Genomic DNA, 20,695 nt, shown 5'->3' on the forward strand with positions numbered 1-20,695 from the left:
TTTCCGCTGAGGCCTCTTCTTGGGGCCGGGTTGAGTTCCCTCCCAGGGAGACTCGTTTTCTCTCCAGGAAAAAAGAACAACTTCTCCCTGTGTCTCAGGGACCAGTGACCACACTGGGGTCAGCAATCCCAGGCCTGAGAGGATGGCTGATGCACGTGTGTCCTGGGGACTGCCTGGAGGTGGCCAAACCGAGGGTCACCCTGGGTCCCTTCCTGGGGCCTACAGAGAGCGCTGAGCCCTACCCCTAGGACCACTCCTCGAATCTGAAAGAGATAGAAAAATTGAGGCCCGGGGGGGAGGAGACTCATCAGGAAGCTCGGCCGCGGCCCAGCCTCCTGCCTCCAGGCTTCCTGCCATGGCTCCTGGCTGCTGAGGGAAAGAGGATGCTAGGATGGGTCGCTGGGGTGCTGGGCCTGCAGGGGAACATCGGGGGTGGGGGGGACAGACCACTGTTTCTAACAATAGCCTCTGTGCCTGTAACAAGCTCACACCTCAGAGGGAGGGAAGTGGCTTGGCTGGGAGAGGCTGGGGAGGAGGATGCTGACCTAGATCGCCTGGGATGGAGGCAGAGGCTGACGTCCTCTGAGAGGGTGGCTTACACCTGCCGAGACCCTCCACCTCCCCTGACTCCCAACACCTGCTAGTAACACTTGCGGACTCTCTGACAGGGGCGCTGCGCTGGGCCGGGCGAGGCAGCTGAAGCCTGGGGGTCGGCAGTCTGGCCTCTCCACAGCTTCTCCGGGGGCCTCGGGCAAGCTGCTGCTTCTTCACAGCTGGCTGACCTTCTAGCCGCCACCCAGGGCCACGACAGTGTCCTCAGAGTCAGCTCACATCATCCTTGCCAGGGGAGGCTGGTGTGGGGACCAAGCCCCAACCCCCTAGAACATCAGAGCCCACCTGACAGTCGGGAAAACTGAGGCCCCCAAAGGGAAGAGATTCACATAGGGAGTTAGAGGAGGAGAGACAGCAGGGTTTTCTCTACTGAATACCTCTCTTCCTTTGTCCCCTGTAGACCTGGGACTTCCAGGGTGTCCCTGCTCTTTGCCCCCAGGCCAAGCTGAGGCAAGAAGCCCCAGGGCTAGGGCAGGCTGTGGAGGATGTGAAGACAGGGTACCTGGGGCCAGTTGGGAAAGTCCAGTCCCATCCCAGGGTCCAGTGGGAGCCCTTGGCTGGGCGGTGTGCCCAAAGAAGTCAACTCAAAGCAATTTCCTCCCCAGCTGGTAGGCCAGATAAGGGTGTGTGTGGAGGGGGTGGGAGTCATCTATTTGGTCTCCTGGGATCTGCCTCCCTGCCCAGGAGACTGAGTACCCGTGTTCAGTTCAGAGCCCTGACCTGAGGCCTCCTGGGGCCTCTGTCTACCCCAGGGAAGGGCCAGGGCGAGAGCCTGCCTGACCAGTTCTGGGTAGCCCAGAGGGTAGCCAGGCCAGAGAGGCATGGGGACAGAAGCTCTGGACTGAGCTCCCAGGATATGTGGTGCAGGGACAGTAACAGAAGCACTTAGTTTCTATTCCAGGGCTCACTCTGCAGGGCCACGGGCAAGTGTGCCAAATTCTCCCCAAATACTATGGCCCCAGGGCCCAGGCATCAGGAAGCAGCAAGGGTTGTTCCCAGGGGGCAGGGGTCTGGAGACTTGAAGCAATGCTGGAGAAGGAAAAGAGTGGCTACTTGTCTGCTTTTAGTGATAGTCTAGCTGCAAGTTCAAGACAAATGGAAGGCTAGGGGGGTCTTCGGGACTGAGGGAGCCAACATGGTCCAGAAGTCTGCCCGGAAGTGTCTAGGGTCCACCCTCCGGACCATGGTATTTCTACTTGGGACAGAAAACAAGAGACAAGCCTGTGAGGGCGCTCCAGGAAATCTGCCTCTGTTCTTCCTCTGCAGCCGCTCAGAGGGGCCCCAGCCCCCCACCCCCACCCCAACATTCTCTGTGCCTGGATGTCCCAAAGGTACCTCAAACCCAACCCATCACAAAGAACTCCTTACCCCACCCCTCGACCTGCTCGGCTGCCCGCCTTCCCAATCTCAGCTGGGAGTCATCCCTAACAGAGGGACAGACGACAGAATCAAAGTCATCCTGCTTTCAGGCCACCTAAGAATGCAGGAACCCAGAGTCAGGAGGCCTAGTTCCAACATCCTACCACTGGGCCTGCTGGACCTTCTGACCCTATTCCTCACGGACAAACAGGAATTATCAATCCCGCCTGCTTTACCTTGATGCTAGGTGTGAGGAGCCAATAAAATAAAGGGTAAAAAATATTTGGGGGTGCCCGGGGGTTGCAGCCAGTTAAGCATCTGACTCTTGGTTTTGGCTTAGGTCGTGATCTCAGGGTCATGAGATCAAGCCCCACATCAGGCTCTGCACTCAGCGTGGAGTCTGCTTGAGATTCTCCCTGAGAGGATTCTGCCCCTCCCGCTTGTGCTCTCTCTTTCTCTCAAATAAATAAATAAATCTTTCAGAAAAAAAAAAGTATTTGAGAAAAGTAACCCCCCTCCCAGAGGTATAGAGGGTTACTCAGACAAATGACCGAGAAGGGGCATTTATCAAACCACTCACCAGGCTTCCTGCTAAGTGTCTTATAAACATCATCTTATATAAACATCATCTCACAACAATCCAGTGAGGATGATACCCACTCTGCAGATAAGAGACTGAGGCTCAGGGAGGCAAGGTGGCACCCAGGTCACAGAGCGAGGCAGTGTGGAGCCAGGATTTTAATTGGGATCTCACATGTATATCCTAGCTCAAGTCCCCGGGGCTTCCATTGCACCAGGCAGGGACCCCTCATTGTTGCGAGTCCAGAGAGCTAACTGGGCTCTGCTCCAGCTCCACCAGGGGCCTGCTGCCCACATGACCTTGGGTAAGTCATGGCCCCTCTTCTGTCAGCAGGAATAGCGCAAATTCTCCTAGGCAGAGAATTTCCGCCAGGGAGTGATGCTGCCGGGCTGGCGTAGGCACTTCTGCAGCGCAGGTCTTCAGGATACCCCGACCTCAATCTGCCAGCGCCCTGACCATCAGCCGTGCGCGCCACTGCTGGGGCCCAGGCTGCCGCTGGGGTGGGGTGGGGGCTTGGTGTCCTGAGCATGGGAACTTCCATCCAACCAGCCAAGCAGAGGGGTCCTGGGGACCAGAAGACTGGCAGTGAGCCGTGGCAAGAAACGCGCCTCTGCAGAAGCTTCCCCGGGCTCCGGCCCGCTCTGGACCCCGAGGGGGGCGGCCTCACAGAGCACACCTACCCCCCACATTGGCACCTGCAGGCCAGCCTGCCTGCCACCGCGGCCGAAAGGCGTAAGTTGGACAGTGGCAGACAGAGACAGAAGTGCTCGCACGGTCACCTGCCTTTTTCCGAACTGCAGCTCACAGTCCTCCTCTCTTCCTCCCACAGACGACAGCATTCAGCCCGTGGCTGAGTTAGGTTTGTTCAGAACAGTGTTGGCCCACCCAGTTCTTTTACAATTTTTTATTTAGTTTCTGGAGCCAGTGTTCTGCCCACAGCCCCTAGGATCCCTTTACAGTTCACACGCAAAACTCCAGGCTCCTCGGACGCTTTTCACTCCCTACGGCTATCCCCTGGGGCTCTTTGTCAGAGACCTGCCCCAGGCTGCTGGAAGCTGCTTTGCCTGCTAGCACTGAGGGCAGGGAGTGCCCTGAACTGGGGACTGCCGTGCAAGGGGATATAAAAATTCCAACTCTTTGCCCGAGGTGTGAGGTACACTGTCCCCAGAGCTCCCCACGGCACTTTGCTTGGTGTCACCCTTATTTGGCTTCCTTCCTTCCATCCCCTGTCCCTCTTCCCCATTCCCTTACCATATTATTCCTGGAAACACTGCCCACCTCAGCCCCACTGGGGAAAAAAAGCTACTTTCATGCAAATCCTCACCTCAGGGTCTGCTCCGGAAGAACCCCCACCAGCCAACAAAATTGCCAACAAAATTGGCACAAAAATAGTTGCCAACAAAATTGGCACAAAAACCCATTTTTCTGCTTCTCATGATCAATCTGTAGATCTCGCAACCTGGGCCTATTCTCACTTGGCAACAAGTGGTTACAGTGGAGTAGAGGCAGACGGAAGATGTATTCTTCAGTTTTCCCCAGTCCACCACACTCCCTACTGCCTCCCACTGGCCCTTTTCACCCATTCACATTCCCTGCCTGGCCCCTAAAGGCTCATGAGTTTGCTTTCCAAACAATATAGTCCAGTGGTTAACAGTGTAGGCCCTCAGTCCAGGTTCACCAATTACTGATTCTGTGACCTCATATAAATCCCTTTATGTCTCTTGGTTTCCTTATGTAAAAAATGAGTATCGCAGTTGTTAGAGACTTACATAGGATACTGACTGTAAAGTGATTTTCATAGTTTCTAGCACCTAAGAAGTCAAGAAATTACTACCATTTGTCCTCTTGGAGAAGATGTGCCTGCTACCATCTGACAGCCCAAATCCAACAATCTGAGATTACCTGCTGGCCCCTCACTCCCCCTGTGGGGAAAAATACCCCTTCCCCCAAGAGGTTTGGGTCTGGCCACTCACCTCTTCCCACTGGTGAATATATCGAATGAGGCGGGAGAGACGTAAGAGGCGCAGGAGGCTGAGGATCTTGGTAAAGCGGACGATGCGCAAGGCCCGGGCGGTCTTGTAGACCTCTGAGTCAATGCGTGTCTCTACGATGAGGAAAATGTAGTCCACAGGGATAGAGGAGATGAAATCCACCACAAACCAGCTTTTGAGGTACTTCATCTTAATCCGCTGCGGGTCCAGGATGATCTCGGTGTTGTCCTCCACCACGATCCCTGTGCGGAAGTTGAGGACCAAGTCGATGAGGAAGAATGTGTCCGACACCACATTGAAGACGATCCAGGGTGTGGTGTTCTCATCCTTGAAGAAGGTGATGCCCACGGGAATGATGATTAGGTTTCCGACCATCAGCAGCAGCATGGTCAGGTCCCAGTAAAATCTGCCCAGAGACACAGGGGTCAGTCGCCAGGAGGACAGAGGGAATGAGTTACAGACTATGAGAGAAAACTCCAAGGGAGAGCAGGTGTGGAAGAGGGAAGTCTTGGGAGGTTCTGAGTCACTGCGTGAGATAGGCACACGGGTACCATGGGCAAGATATGGAGATTGGCACCGAAAGGCTCTCTTTTCCCTAAGGATACCCTCTGCCTGTCCCTCTGTCTGCTCCCCAGTGACAAGCCTCCCACTCCCATTCCCACTCCCCAGCAGGAGTCAGGCTGAAATGCAAACCAAACATGATGTCCAGAGAGAAGTGTGAAGCTGTTTTAGCAGCAGGAGTAGTTCACCCCACAACACCCCAGGCTCAGGCCAAGCTGCTCCATCCTCCCTGAGGGTCAGCTATGGCCTGAGACAGGCTGGTGGGCAGACGTGCTGCAGACTGTGACCAGAGAGCAGGGGAGGTCCAGACACACGGCGGGTACCTGGGTGGCAGGAGGCCTGGGATCCAGCCCCAGCTCTGTCACTGACATGCTATGTGATGTCAAGCAGGTTCCCTCCCTGCTCTGGGCCTCAGTTTCCTCACTGTGCAATAAGGGGTGGAGCCTAAACACTCTGTCCCATAATTGTGATCTGGCCCTCACCCACACTGGCTTTCTGGGGTCCCCCTTTAGTCTATTCCCTATAGTCAGAAAATGCCTGACCATTTCTCTCCCCCAGAGGTTTGCATTCTAACACAGGGTTGGGGAAGGACAGTGAAATCTTCAAGGGCAGGAAGTGTTAATGAGGGGATTTCAGACACTTGTGAGGTGTCACTCAATGCAATGGAGTGAGATCAGTGGGGGCTTACAGTATCATTTCTCCTAAGGTGTCAAAGCAACTGCAAGTGCTTCCTGAGGGAGGTGGGAAGGGCCCCTCAGGGCGAAGCCACCTGGCCTAGCAGGGGCTCCTCTGGAGTGTGCAAGACAGCACAGGCAGGCACAGACCCCATGTCTAGAAGGTATGACCAATCAATACCAGGGACCCTGCCTGAGTACCAGCCACCCCGGGGCTGGCCCCAAGATCTAAAACCTGCACTGCACAGCTATTTTCTTCTGCTATTAATTTCAACAGTTACACAATGACAGATAAAGGTATTAAGTCAGGCAGAAATAAGCATGTCCTCTCCCAAGAGAAATAACCTTTCAGCCATCTTTAATTCTTGACTGTAAGAAAGCTAGGAGGGAGGAAAGAGAAAAAAAGACAAGCTTCCCTCGAGTCTTCAGAGGGTCTTGTTCCAAAACCAAAGTGTTCCTGCCAGAAAAGTTCCAGGTTTGAAAAATAAATATTACTTCACAGCAAATTGCTTTCTTTGTCAGATTCAAAATGGTGCTATGAGTCAAAGAGAACAGGATCTGCCTCACTGAAGGTGGATGAGACAGCTGTCCCACACCACACAACTCAGGGAAGGGCAGCTTCTGGAAGGGCAGCTTTGGACAGCTCCTTTGAAAGCCAAGCCATTCAGGGCCTCAAGACAGGACCTCAAGTCAGAGCCTCCCAGGCTAAAACCTTCTCATTCTCAGGCTGGTGCTAAGAGGTCAACTTCAGCTCCTTCCCTGCCCTACAACCCACCACCCTTTCTCCAACCCCTATCCCCCTATGCCGTCTGGGAGAACCCAACCTAAGACCCAAGAACCCACCCCAGCCATCACACCCACCACACAGAAGACAGCACATCTTGCTAATGACGTGTGAGCCCCAGGAGAATGGTTTCGGCTTCTATGGGATGTTCCTGAGCTGTGTACACTCTCTACGCAGCCTCATGCACATCATTCAAAGACAGCTGCAGACACACATTTGAAGCCACAAACAGGTATCCCCATTCACACAGAGTGTGCAAACACCCCTATATACACATGGTCACCATTCCCTTTCACTTCATCTCTTGGGGAAAAAAAAACAAAACAAAACTGGCATTGAGAGGCTACTGAGGGCCCCATGGCCCTCTGTACATAAAGCTAATAATACACCCAGGCTAGAGGAGTTTCTAAAATTAACAGAGCGGGAGCAAGGCGGCTGGGAATGCTGACTTGGGCAGGCCTGCCACTCCAGCGGGTTTCTACACTTTCCCCAGCTCTAGTTCTCTCAATTACAGACCAAATTTGAGACAGTAATTAACAGGAGAATGTTTGCATTTAGTGGTCTTCATAAAACCAAATTACACGAGGCAAAAACAACCATTTCCTGGCATTCTGACTAATTATTTCAATCGTGAGTTTCCAGATGCTAAGGGATATTTCTGGTGCCTGATCCAGGCTGGGGTCGGAATGCTGGAGAATTCCTCCCCACAAACCATTATCCTGGAGCATCACAGAGCTACCCAAAAGGCAGCATAATATGGTGGGAAGAGAGGCTTTCAGAGCCAGCCATCCTGGGTTCAACTCTTGGTTCCATCATTTACTAGCAAGTCACTTAATCTCTCCATGCCTCAGTTTCCTTGTCTGTTCACTGAGAATAATAATGGTACCTAACTCAGAGTTATAACAATGACATGAATTGATATTTGCAAAATGCTCTGACTTATACCTATCTGTATTACTAAATGAGTCAGTAAGGAACTCAAGTCAACAAATTCATAGGAAAGAGACAAGGGAGGAAGATGAAATCTTCCAGGGAAGAGTCAAAGCAAAGCATCTACTGGGGCTGGGGGTGGAAGGGAGCTTATAATGGTTCTGGGAGAGTCCAGTGGTGAAGCCAAGGACCACAACATTCTGTGAACAGTCAGGCAACAGAACCAGTCTACCTTGGCAGACAGATGCTCTGACCTCAGGGAGCTCATGGTCCAGTCAGAATACAAGGCTTAGACAGAAGACAAGTTGGGCAATGATGGAAGAAACCGTCCCAGGCAGCAGCCCAGGCATGGCTCCCGGTGGCCCAGAAGGGTGAGGCCAGAAAGTGCTCCTGGAGGACCTGGGCTTTGGGAGCTGCCCTTGGCCTTGGAGACTACCTCCCCTTAGTTTTGCAAGCAGGTTGCCCAGATTCCCAAAAGCAGGGCCAGTTGAGAGCGGGGAGAGAGAAGGGAAGGGGAGGCGTTCAGCACCACGGACAGCTCCTGGCGCCTGCCAGCCCCGTTCTGCTCGTCTGGCCAGGGGAAGTTGGCAATAGCCTCCCCACTGCATCTTCAGTTCCTGGGCCCTCTTCTCGCCAAGCCCAGTGATCAGAAGCATCTCAAATGATTCCTTAATGTCCTGGGCTTTTTTAGGGGGCTCCTTGGTGACTGAATTTATAAAGACTCCAAAACATTTCACATGTATCAAGCACTTAACTTTGTGTTTCCCATGCATTATTTCATTTAATCCTCACACCAGCACTGAGTTGGCTGCTAACATCTGTATTTTGCAGATGATGACACTGAGACTCAGAGAGAAGGATCTACCCAACATCACACAGCTAGTGAGGGACAGAACGAGATTCCGAGAGGTCTGGGGGGACTTGAGAGCCTGACTGCTTAGGATTTTAGGCACCTCAGTGGGATGCAGGGAGGGAGACCAGCCTTCCTGGCACCTCTGCGCACACGGGGAGGTAGCCTATCACAGCGGGTGTAGACAAGAGAGGAGAGAGAGATGGGGCCAGATGGTGACTACCCTTATAGTGGTGAGCACTGAATAATGTATAGAATGGTTGAATCACTATGAAATCGCACCTGAAAGTGATATAACATCGTATGTCACCTCTACTTCAATAATAACATTTTAAAAAGAGAGAGAGAAGAGAGAGTTGTGAAGAGGTTTGGAAGGGACCCATCCTCCTGATGCCAGAGCCTTCTGGTGTACTTCCTGGGTGGGGGAAGTAGCACAACTTTCAAATATTAAAAGCATCCTGGTCATCCTGGTCAATCGGGCACAGTTGTGCTATCCTGTAAGAGGGGTCTGTGGAGGAGGGAACAGTAACATTTCCACAACCTCAAGCTGGATGCCCCATATTCCCCCAGCACCTCACTGCCCCTAGAATCATTCGTGGCTAGCTCCCACAATCCAGGGTATGCATCCATGGTGGTGGGTGGCAGGCCCTGTCAGGGAAGCGAGGGACAGCCAGACTCAGACATGCTGGAGTTGGCACATGCCTGAATTAGAGGCCTTGTTCTCTCCAAAGCCAGATGACCCGCCCCTGTCCCAGTGTTCTCTAAGCTAAAGGGAAGACACCTCACCCCAGTTTTAGCCCCAGGACCCCTAGGCCTGTCCTCCCTTAATCCTGGACCTCTCTTCCTGCCTGGCCATCCAAGCAGGCAGGTGGCCTCTCAGCCAGTGGGCGTGGCCTACAGGGCAGCTTTGGAGGAGAAGGTCTCGTGTGCAGAAGAAACGGGGGATGGCAAAAAGCCAACCAGCCCTTTTACACGGACACCTGGAACATTCCATGGTTTGGTCTGATAGGAAGGTTATGGCTGAGGGAGCTCAAGGGAGCTGAGGAAAAAGATGATAGGAGGCTCCTGACCCTGAACTCAGAGACTCAAGGACCAGACCAAGGGCACTCTCCTTCCCCAGAGGCTGAAGAGGAGTGAAGGGTAATAAAATGGGGGCAGGAGAAGTGGAAGTCAGAAGAGGGATGGCCTCCTTCAACCTTGTCTTGTCCACACACACCCATGCTTGCCTTTGAGCGCATATGCTCACACACACACACACACACCATTAATACAGTTTTGTACACTCTCATCTATGCACTCCTGCTAATTTTTGCTCCCATACACACACGCATATTTTCTTGCACACCTGCTTGCACACATGTTGACACAAATGACATCCACTGGGAATCCTGCCAGCTGGAAGAGAGGGTCGGGTTTTGGCCCATTACATTTTTTTCCATCCTTTAGGATTCATCTGAAGTGCTACTTCTTCCAGGCCTCTCCAACCCCTCACGGATGGACCTGGGCCTGGCCTGAGCCCTGGGTTTGGACATCCCAGAATGCTGTGGCTCCCTGAAGGCAGGGGCCTTGTCCCAGACATGGCTGTGCTCCTGCCATGCTGAACTACAGGCCAGGGTCCTCACGATTCCTCCCAGGGGAGTGGCACACCCAGGGCCCCATCATTTACCCCTTCCCTCTTTGTAGACACCTCTCCTAGCACCAGACCTACATTCCCACCTGCCACCCGGAGGGCCTGCTGGCTCCTACACCCAAGTCCAAGGCTGAACACAGCATCTTCCTCCTCAGAGCTGAATGGCACACTCAGCATTTCAACCACCTGGGCTCAAAACCTCAAAGCTATCTTCAGCTGCTTTCTCTTTCCTGCAGGCCCCACATGCAATGACAAGTCTTGTCTCCCATCTTTTTGTTTGTTTGTTTGTTTTAAGTAGGTTCCACACCCAGCGTGAAGCCCAGTGCAGGGCCCGAATTCATGACCCTAAAATCAAGACCTGAGTTGAGATCAAGAGTTGGGACACTTAACTGACTGAGTCACCCAGACACCCCTTGTCTAGCATCTTCTAGGATGGCTTCTGAATCTGTCCTTGACTGCTTTGTCCTAGATCAGTTCCTCACTGCTCCTCGCCTGGACCCTTGCCCCTGCTGCCTACCTGTCTCTAGCCCCCAAGTTCTTTCCTTCCAACTCACATGATCTCTGGGTTATCTTTCCAAATTTTATGATTTCATCACCCCTTGCTTGAGCCTTCTTGGCAGATTCCCCATGACTACAGAAGAAAGTTCAAGCTCCAAGGTCTGGCATCCCCTGCGCCCCACTTCCCTGTTCTCCCTCCTGCTTCCTTCACAGTAACCACTGGACACCCACCCCCTGGCTCTATCTCCGTCCACATTCTGGCTCCTCCTCCTGAGAATGGCCCCTGCCTCCTGAATCCCCATCTCGTGAATTCCCATCCCTCATCCAAGACCCATCCAAGACCTCCTCCCCCGGGAAGTTGGCCTAACCATGCTCTGTGTCTGGGAGTGGCTGTCTCATCCTGCCCTTCCGTCGGGCACCACCTAGCTCTCCTCTCAGGCTCCCACCAAGTCATGTAAACCAGGAACCCAGGAATCCTGGTGTCTGAGACAGCGATGGGAGTGGGGAGCTCCCCCTGGGTTCCCGAGCCAGCCCTTGGTTTTCCATGCCCAGCACAGACAACTGCCCCAGGTGACAGCGAAGACAATGAGACAAGAGGAGGATGGCAACCAATGTTTTTTGGACCCTTACTACATGCCAGGCACTGATCAGTGTACCTTATATGGATTATCTCATTTAATCCTCATAAAATCCCTGTGAGGGAGATACTATGATTGCGCCTATTTTACAGATGAGGAGACTGAGGCACAAGAAGCTGAGAAATTTGCTATATATGGTGGATCAAGAATTAAGCCCAAATAGCCTGCCCCCAGAGTCCTACTTTTCCCTTACGCAAGCTTCAGCTGAATCCTGAGGACGTCACTCTCTTAAACCCCAGGCACCTCTGAGTCGGGGGTGGGGTCAGCATCCCCCTGCCCCCCATGCTGGGGTCACTTCCTGTCTGTGCTAGGAAGGTTTACAGGATCCTTTGAGCATCCTGTCATTTTCTGGCCATCCTGCCAGCAGCCATCTGCCGCTGTTCCATCTCGGGGACCCTGATCGTGTTAGCACTTGGTTCACAGCCTTCCATTCCTCTCCAAACCCTGCCATCATCCTGGGAGACCTCCACTCTATGTATCAACCCCAAACACGCAGCCCCTCAGTGGCTTGGTGCCCTGACTCTACTGACGGCAGGCACATCATCACCCACTCCTGCAGCGGGGGAGGGACCATGTCACCCTCTGCAGTGGCTCCATCTCTCACCGCAACCTCCTTTCCCTCCAGCTCTCTTAGCCGGTCCTGCTGAGTCGATTCTGTAGTGTCTGTCCCAGGAACCTTGAGTCATAGAACTCTCTTGCCTCCTCCCCTCCCCTGAGACACAAGGGTCCAGCCCTTCTACCTCGCTCACCCGGTCCTTCTGGCACCCTCTTCACAAGATCACGCCCTGGATCACGGCCACCATTCACCCTTTGCATGTTTCCTGGGGACTGTGCAAAAAATCCCACCACCTCAGACCCATTCTGCTAAATATGTAAGCGCCTTAGCTCCCGTGCCTCAATTTCCTCATCTGGGTTTCCATACTCAACTGGCGCTCACCCCCACCTGCCCCACCTTCCAGGAGACCCTTTCCCCACCAATTTTCTTCCAGCAGCCACTTCCAAGTATCTTCTCTCTCCTCAAAGCTCTAAAACCACTCTTCTACCCCACTCTCAGCAGATAACACCACCTTCTCGTTCACAGACAAAAGAGAAGCCACCAGAAGGTCCCCTTCCTCTTTCTGCCACCAGACTGCGACCCCTGCTTGCCTCTCCCTCACCCCTTCCCCCTCCTCCAGTCACAAAAGCATCAGCGACCCCTCCACCTGCCTCTTGATACAAGTCCCCTCTGCCTCCCCAGGGACCCTGACCCATAGGTTACCCCCTCTTGTATCTTCAGTCTCCCTCCCCAAGCATCATTTCCCATCAGCTCATTCTTTTAAGCTCCCTACATTTAAAAAATAAAATGAAACCATTCCCGAGTCCCGAATCCCTCTGCCTGATGTCTTCGCCCAGAGAGAAGCTTCCTGGGAGAGGCATCATGGTGCCGGCTCGCTCCACTTCCATTGCCTCTCCCCACACTCCTGCCGACCCCTCAGCAACTGCACAGTCCTCGGTGTGCTTTGTGGTCTGTTCCTGGCTGACCCTCAGCATCACCTGACACCACGGGCCACTCTGAGACCCTGGGTTTCCTCCCTTCTCTCTGCCTCTCTTTCCTTCCCCTGGAGGGGCTCCTCTTCCCCTGCGTGACCTTTAAGTGTGTTTGTTCTTTTGGGCCCTGGCCTCTTCTCTCTCTCCACACTCTCCCTGGGTGACCTCGCCAGCTGCCAAGGCCTCCATGATTCTGCTGGCTTTCAAACCAGACCTCTCTCTTAAGCTCCACACCCATGTGTTCACTTGCCGACTACACCTTTACACCTGGATGCCCCCGTCATTCTTGGCACGTCCAGATAACTAAACAGCTTCCTCCCAAATTCTTGTGCTCCCAGCACGGGTTCCTCCAGCCATCGAAATGCTCCATCTAGAAACCGGGGAGTTAGTCTCTATCTCCCTCACCTACCAACACCCAGCCAGCGGGACTGAGTCTCCTAGCACACCCCTCGGCCTACCCCGTGGCTTCCTAACTGAGCCCCTGGCCTTTCCAGGACCCTGCATACTTCAAGGGCCCACATGGGCTCCGCATCCTCCCAGCAATCCACTCTCCACACTTTGCCAAGCCCAGAGTCCTTCTGCGTTCCCAGCTAAACCCAGTCCCATTGTCATCCCCAGGCCCTTCTGAATCTGGACTCTGCCTCCTTCCCACATCTTGTCACTCTTCCTCCCCACAACGCTCTGCTCCAGACGTACCAGCAGCTTTCCATGCCCAAAGGCACCACACTTCCTGTCCTCTGGGCTTGCCTACACACCAGCGTCTGCCTGGGACTCTCCTCACCATCCCTGCCCAGCCCAAGTCCCTCGTTTCAGAGGAGGCGTCGTTTCTTTGTATCCTAAGAAATCTGGTTAGGTGCCCCTTATATGCGTTGCCCTAGCATAGTATTTATCACACTATGATGAAATTGTGTGTTTGATTTGTGTGTTTATATCTTGTGGCCTACACGACTCTCTGAACTTGGCACTGGGCCTTTTACGTGGTGGGTCGTAATACATGTGTGAATGGGTGGGTGAATGAATGCATGCACACCTTAGGACGTGAAGCTGAGTGACAGGTGGCCCAGCAGAAGCCGTACGAAACAGCAGCTCACTGAGACCCACAAGCCTCGATGATCTGGGTGGAACGTGTCCTGTCCAAACCCCCAAGACCCCAAGACTCCCAGAAACATCCATCAGAGAGTGAAATGCTGAAACCCATGGTGGAAAATTCACAGAGAAGGAAGGGCAGAGCCCGTGGAGGGGGGGGGTGGGGGAAGGGGAGAGGAGTAGCCGAACAAGAGACAGGCCAGGAGAAGCATGGGGTTTGGGGTTTCTGACAGAGTGGGGTGACAGAGGGGACTGGGAGGGGGACACAGTGGCCTCAACCTAGGCATGACTGTTTCCACCCTGACTGGAACAGGCCCATGGTGGCCAAACACCCCCCTCCCCATTAGGGGCATGCCCTCTCAGTGGGGATTTTAAGGATTCTCCCTCCTCCTGAAATAGGAAGAGCACAGAGATCCAGGAGGTAGGGGTGGAGGAGGGGAGGAGGAAAGGGCAAGGGTAGGAAGGAGAGAGTCCCACCTTCTCCTAGAATCCCCCTGTGTTACCCCACTTTGCAGACCCAGGATGAATCTTATGTCCTCAGCCCTGCCCTGTCCCCCCCAAGAGCAGAAATGATTGTTCTTCCTCTTCTGAGACATGAACACATAGCTGGGCCTGGGGCTGGGGAGTGAGGGGCTCAGGGGCCATTCCTAAAATTGTCTTATTGCTAAATGGATGGGTGGACTAAAGGCCGTTGCCAGGGGGGAAAAGACTGCCAAAAATAACAAGTAAGAAACTACCCTAAAAGGTTAACACTGATCATGGCTACGTGGTGGAATTATGAGTGATTTTGTTTGCTCCATCACACACCTTTCTAGATTTCCTACACTCTGTTCTACTTTTAAATTCTATATTTTCTTAAAAATGGGCAAATATTTCCTTTATAATCAAAAAACAAAATCTGCCTTTAGCCAATGACCAGTGCCCCGTGCTGGGAAGAGTCCCCTCACTCGAGTCAGAAGAGAGATACACACTGGGTCCTCGGGGCAACTCCTAGGCAGCCAGCATAAACATGCAGAACGCGTGTTAGCATGGCAGGGAGGTCAGGATGAGATTTTTTGGAGGAGGGCGGTGATAAAGGAGGGAGGGATGGCCTCAAATGCTGTCCCATTTGACAGGCAACGGAGACCACGTGCTTGCCCACAACACACACGAGCCTCCTTCCTTGTCCCCCTCCCTCCCAACCGTGAAACCTGGATCTTTGACCAATCCCTCCCTGCCCCCTCCCTGTCCAGGCTCCTGCTCAGTATTCTCTGGGGCAGAGCTGCTGCCCAGCCCTACACCGTCCCAGAGAAGCTGCCGGCTGCCTGGGAGCTGGATGGGGTCCTCCCCGCCTGTGCCCTGGGGCTGGCATTGTAGACTCTCCCTCCCCGTCAGGCCGGAACTCCACACAGAGCCAGGCTGGGCCCACAACTCTTGCATCTGAGGGCATAACCCCGCCATCCTCACCGCCCCCCTCTTCTGGCCCAACCTCCCTGACGTGGGGTCTCCCCCCCATAACAGATGAATTGCTCTCTTCCTCCCACCTGCCTCTGGCCACTAGGCTCTATTTTTAATCCACCTCAAACTCTGACTCAGAATCACAGGGCTCCCAGGTAGCCGCTCCCTCGTCTGCCTGGGGCTGCCTCCAGAAGATTCAGAGCCAAGGGCATCTAGTGCTTGGTTTATGGGTGGGTAGTTGGGATTTGGTTGTATTTTTATTTTTTTAAATTGTCTATGTGACTTAAGGAAGAAAATTTGGTTTTGGTTTTGAAGACCCAAGAAGATATGTTAAACTCCTGACACTCTGTGAAGTCCATCCCAGTCCTGGGCTGAGGCCCTAGCATTTCATCATACAATGAGGGCCAGTCTTGGCTATTCCCCAAGCAGAGGTGATCTTTCCATCATACAGCACAGTGCTCTGCACACAAATCACTTGGGGATTTTACCAAGACACAGACAGGGATTTACTAAGTGTGGCGTGGGGGCTGACATCTGCATTGCAAATAGGCTCCCTAGTGATAGTAAGGCTGCTGGTCCGGGGACCACATGGAGTAACCAGGCTATATGCTACAGGTAGGGAGTTTAGGCATTCCAGTGTCTAAACACCTGGCTGTGTGGCCTCGGACAGATCACTTAACCTCTCTGAACTTGTCTCCTCATGCGCAAAATGAGAACATGAATCCCACCTCACAGGATTCTGGGAGAATTCAATGAGATATTTATAAGATGCTAGGCAGTGCAAATACTCAGTGTAGGCTGGCTGTTATCATCACCATTATTATTCTTGTGACCACTCAGATGCAGGTCCTGGCCTGAGGGCTCTGGGGATACTGACACGTGTGGACCGGTCTCACCACAAGGAGCTCTCAGTCTTAGGGACGGACAGACTCACCTCTACAGGGGAGCTGATGATCCAGACCAGTCTGGCTCTGCAGTGTGGGCTGGGGATAGCTGGAGGGGAAATTCAGCCAGGCTTGAGAATGTGGACAGAGAGGAAGAGGGAGCAGCACAGCCTGCTGGGTACGAAAGCCCCAGAGAGGAGGCGGCCCGAGTGTGTCCACGGGTCAGGAAGGTCAGTGTTGCGGTTACGGGAAGGAGGCCCAAGCTACACAGCAGGAGTCCAGCCCAGGGGCCTGAGAGTCTTGGGTTCTAGTTCCCTCTCCATCTCTACCCTGCTGTGTGCCCTGAACAAGTCCCTGCCCTCTCATAATCCTTTTCTCAGTTTCCCCATTGATAAGAGAGGCTGGAGCTGGAAAAACTCTAAAGACACGCCAATTCCATGAATCTCTGCAGTGCGGAGGCTAAAGAGGCCAGCCAAGGGCAGCTGGCCAGACGGAAAGCTCGCTGAGAGAAGAGCACAAACCGTGGAGAACTCTGGCCCCCCATTCCCCCACCCAATACTGGTCTGAAGAGAAGTCGGGGGCATCCTGAACGCCAGACTGAGTAGTCCGGACTCTTCTGGGGCCCTGGGGAGCCACGAAGGTTGCAGAGGAAGAGAGATCCTCGGGGAAGGGATTGTGACGGCACAACTGAGCACGGGCCCGGCCATAAGGAACACCAAGATATCAACCCATTGCTTCTCTGAAGGGCCGAGACTTCCTCAGGAGACTTTAAGTCTGTGCACGCACAGATATGTTAATGTAAGAGTGAGTGTGCACACACACACACACACGCGCGTGCGTGCACGCACGCACACACACAGGCACACATACCCCAACGTGTATAGCAGGGGCCATCTGCTCTATAGCGCCCCGAGATGCCAGGCTGCTGTGTTCCCTCAGGCTAGTGGCCTAACCTCTCTGAGCTTCACCCAGCCCACAAGACTACCTGGGGAGAAACGGGGAGGCGCCGAGCAGCTGGGACACTTGCCCGCCCGGCTTCCAGGCAGCAAAGGCTCAAGCACAGCTGCCTGCACTCAGGAGACCGCAACGAAAATAGCATTCGGCTGAGGAGCAGCACGGAGGGAAGCAACCTCAGGGGAACTTAGGTAGGAGAGCTCACCTGCTCCCGAAGGAGGGGGCACCGGGGTAAGGGCGAAACCCGCTGGACTTAGGGCGGAGGTGAGGACGACGCCGCTGGAGGGCCGCCCCAGAGAAGCTAGCTAAATATTCACTCTGGGAGGGTCTACGTGGCCCCCTTCTTGTTGGGATCAGGTTTCCCTGGAGGGGCCTGGGCTCTTGACACCACAAGCCAGGTGGGACTCTGCTCCCTTCCGTCTAGGAAAACACCATCTGACAAGGATGCGGAGCAAGGACTGTGGTCTCTGGGGTCCCACCAGCCCCGGAGTTTTATGATTTCTGATTGCTAACACAAGAAAAGGTAATGACTCCCTGGAGAGAAGCCTATCACAAATGGGCTTGGATGGCAGGCTGGGGAGCGAGCATCTCACCCCCAGGCTCTGGGGAGCCCCGAGGGGCTGAGGCAGACGAGGTGCGGTCAGAAAGCTGCAGACCATTAGCGTGGGGAGGGCCTTAGAGGTGCCCAGCTCACTGGCTCCTCAGGTGACAGAAGCAGAATCAATCTGGGTGCTCCCCCAAATCATACCCGCCCGGGGGGCCACACTGGGAGGCCCAGGCGTCCGTAATCGCAAAAAGCTCCCAGGTGACTCCGCAGCCGGCCAATTCCAGCTTCGGGGTCTTGGGGTCTTGCTAAAACCCAGCCCCTCTCTGGAAGCACTGTCCACTTTCAGATGAGGAAAGCAAGGCACAGGGAGGGGAGGTTTCGTTCCGGTCCTCACAGCTGGATGGGGCAGAGCTGAGCATCCACTGACCTCTCATTCACCACGGGCCCCCTCGGCTCTGTCCGCAAAAGCTGTGGAGCAACACAGCGGGATGATGACTCCTCAGAGCCTCTGGGACAGGATGAACAGCTTGCCGCATTTCCTTCCCCTGCCAATTCCAAAGCCCATGGTGCTACTGGCCTGCCCCCCAGGACTCCTCCAGGTGCAGCTGTCTAGTATGACCCGTACTCTCCCTGGATCCTCACCTCTGAACTCTTCCGGGGCCAGGTCTGAGCTGTCCCCCAGGAGAGATGGCTGGGAGAAGGGGGTTGGGGTCCTTTGCCCAGCAAACAAAAAAAAGAAAGCCTGATGATCCCACGGGGGCCATGATCTCATGCAGGGGGAGCAGACCAGATACCACACAACAAGCTGGGGAGCCTCTACCCTGTCCCCCGGCACAAAGGGACGGCAGAGCCTCCGCAGAAAGAGACCCGCACGTGTCAGGAATTCCCACTGCCCCAGGAGCACAGGGGCTGCACAACTCCAGGATCATGCCTGGATGGGCCTCTGGGAGGGAGGGAGGGAGGGAGGGAGGAAGGGAGGGAGGGAGGGAGGTTCTCATCAGCTCCACTCATCAGCGGAGCTGTCCCTGCCCTGCTGGCTCAATTTGTACTAATGGGGTCAGGATTACTGGTTCAATACCTATTTGGGCAATTAGCTTTGCTCTCTTCTCAGCCTCAGACTGGGCCCTGACCCTGGACACTGAGACAGGAAAGGACTTTGCTGAGGTCATACAGCGGAACAGGAGGAGGGTCAGGAGGGCAAACTCGGCGTGGGAGGGGTGGGCAGTTACAAGCTAGGAAAGCTCAGGAGGAGAGAACCCAGGGCTCCAGGGTGGGCCGGCCCCGATGCTGCACAGACGGGCCCCAGCTGCAGCGTCTCCCCTGCTGGACCGTGTTTCTTCTAGAAGGTGCTGATGGCCCTGATGAGGCTTCTGGGTCTTTCCTGTCCCTGCAGAAGGGAAAAGCGCCCTGTATCCTCTGACGGACAATAGGTGGGAGAAGCCGGCTTTGGCGATGAGTGGCTGGGGACTCGCGTTAATCATTGACAGGGGCTGCTCCAGCCTACGACAGGGAACTGCAGGGTAATTACTTCTGGCCTCCAGGCCACACACTCAGTGACATTAATGCGGCGGCCACACCTGCCTTCTGGGCGTAGTACAGCAAGAGAAGGGGGCTGTCTCAGAGGTTGGGCAGCTGGGGCCAGGGCCAGGAGAGCTCCCTGAGCCACAAGGACCCAGGGGGAGAGGCCAGAGAGACACGCACACACATGCAAATATATGCACACATACTCAGCATCAGGGTCAAGACCCAGGGCAGTGGGGAAACAGTCCTCAGGGGAGAAGCACAGAGCTTAATAAGTACAGGTCCAAAGAGGCAGATTTTGAGTAACCTGCCCTTAGTGCCTACCAACACCCACCCCAGCCCCTTAGCTCCATCTCCCAGAAACCTACTTCCAAGAAAGTGTGCAGAATGGTTCTCTCTTTCCTTCAAATCCAGCTCAGATCTGCTTCCTCCAGGAAGCCTTCCCTGACCATCAATCCGTACTGATCTACCCTAAGGAGGAGCTGAAATCCTATTCTCTTCTTTGCCGGGTGGGTAGTGACCCCCATCCTCCATAACGGGTGACAACAGTCTTGGAATGGAGCATCTGATCTCTGAGGGGGCATGACCCACCACCCCCTTAAGCTTGCCCCTCCCCAGGCCCAGAAGACTATTAGCCAGCCCCATGTTATGTATTAATTTCTGAAAGCCTCGTTCATGCAGACATAACACGTCCACCCACACGGATAAATGCTTAGACAGACACAAAATCATCAGCAGCCAATTATCAGGCCCCCGCAGCTGCCAGGAGCAGACCCGGAGGCCCCGCGGCTGACTCCGCAGTTTGAGGAGCTGGGAGTGCGGTGGGGTGTGGGGAGTCCCTCCATCAAGCCGGCACACATCCCTGCCCAGCCCCAAGCACCGCTGTGCAGGAGCCACGAGCTGGCTGCCTGGCTGGGAAGACAGACACCAGCCCCAAACAACCAGAGAGCAGAGCAGGGCACGGAGCCATCACGTGGGAGATTTGGTGGCTTCAGCGTGGAAGGCAGTGGAACCGTTGTTTATTTATAATTTGTACTTGCCCTCCCAGAGAGGCCCAGAGGCAGCTGGCTCAGATGCTAAGAGGTGTAGGAGCTCAGGGAGCTTAGAGAAAGGGAGGGCTTCTTACAGGGGAGGGCCCCAGGTGGGGTGGGCCACATGCCCACCTTGCCCCAAGGCCTGGGGCCTCTGGGAGGCACTGGGGTTGGTTCTGAGGCTTTGTTCAAGGACTCCAGTTCCTGACCCCAGACCAAGGCCTTATCGTGGTCTCAGGTTGAACCTGGATCCTGGCCACAGCGTGGGCCTAGACTGTGGCCTCAGAGAGAGACCTGACCTTGATCACACCCTGAGCCCCGACCCTGGACACACAGTCCTGAACCAGGACTCCACTTCCTCACTTCTCTGAAGGAGGGAATGGATAAACCACGTGACCTCCTATTTCTCTGGTGGAGAGAACACGGATTCCATTGGCTACCTGTCCCCTTCCCCTAGGAACCCTAATCATATCCAGGTGCATCAACCATATCCAGGCATCTGGATATGGTTCCAGAACCCCAGAATCCTCCATGCCAGTCAGGATCCTGATCTGGCATCGCCAGGAGCAGAGCAACCCCAGAGTTGGGGGGGGGGGGTTAG

General features: G+C 54.4%; 1 protein-coding gene across 1 annotated transcript in view; it reads right to left on the minus strand.

Annotated features, from left to right (window-relative positions):
* The window catches only part of HCN4 (hyperpolarization activated cyclic nucleotide gated potassium channel 4), a 43,725-nt gene that overhangs the window by 14,585 nt on the left and 8,445 nt on the right, over positions 1-20,695 (minus strand). Inside the window, exon 2 of the mRNA XM_032417994.1 lies at positions 4,525-4,948. Within this exon, the coding sequence (XP_032273885.1) occupies positions 4,525-4,948 (424 nt within the window). The remainder of the gene's footprint in view (positions 1-4,524; positions 4,949-20,695) is intronic.

This window comes from Phoca vitulina, unplaced genomic scaffold (assembly GCF_004348235.1).
Source record: "Phoca vitulina isolate PV1807 unplaced genomic scaffold, GSC_HSeal_1.0 scaffold20, whole genome shotgun sequence".
Classification (NCBI taxonomy): Eukaryota; Metazoa; Chordata; class Mammalia; order Carnivora; family Phocidae; genus Phoca; species Phoca vitulina.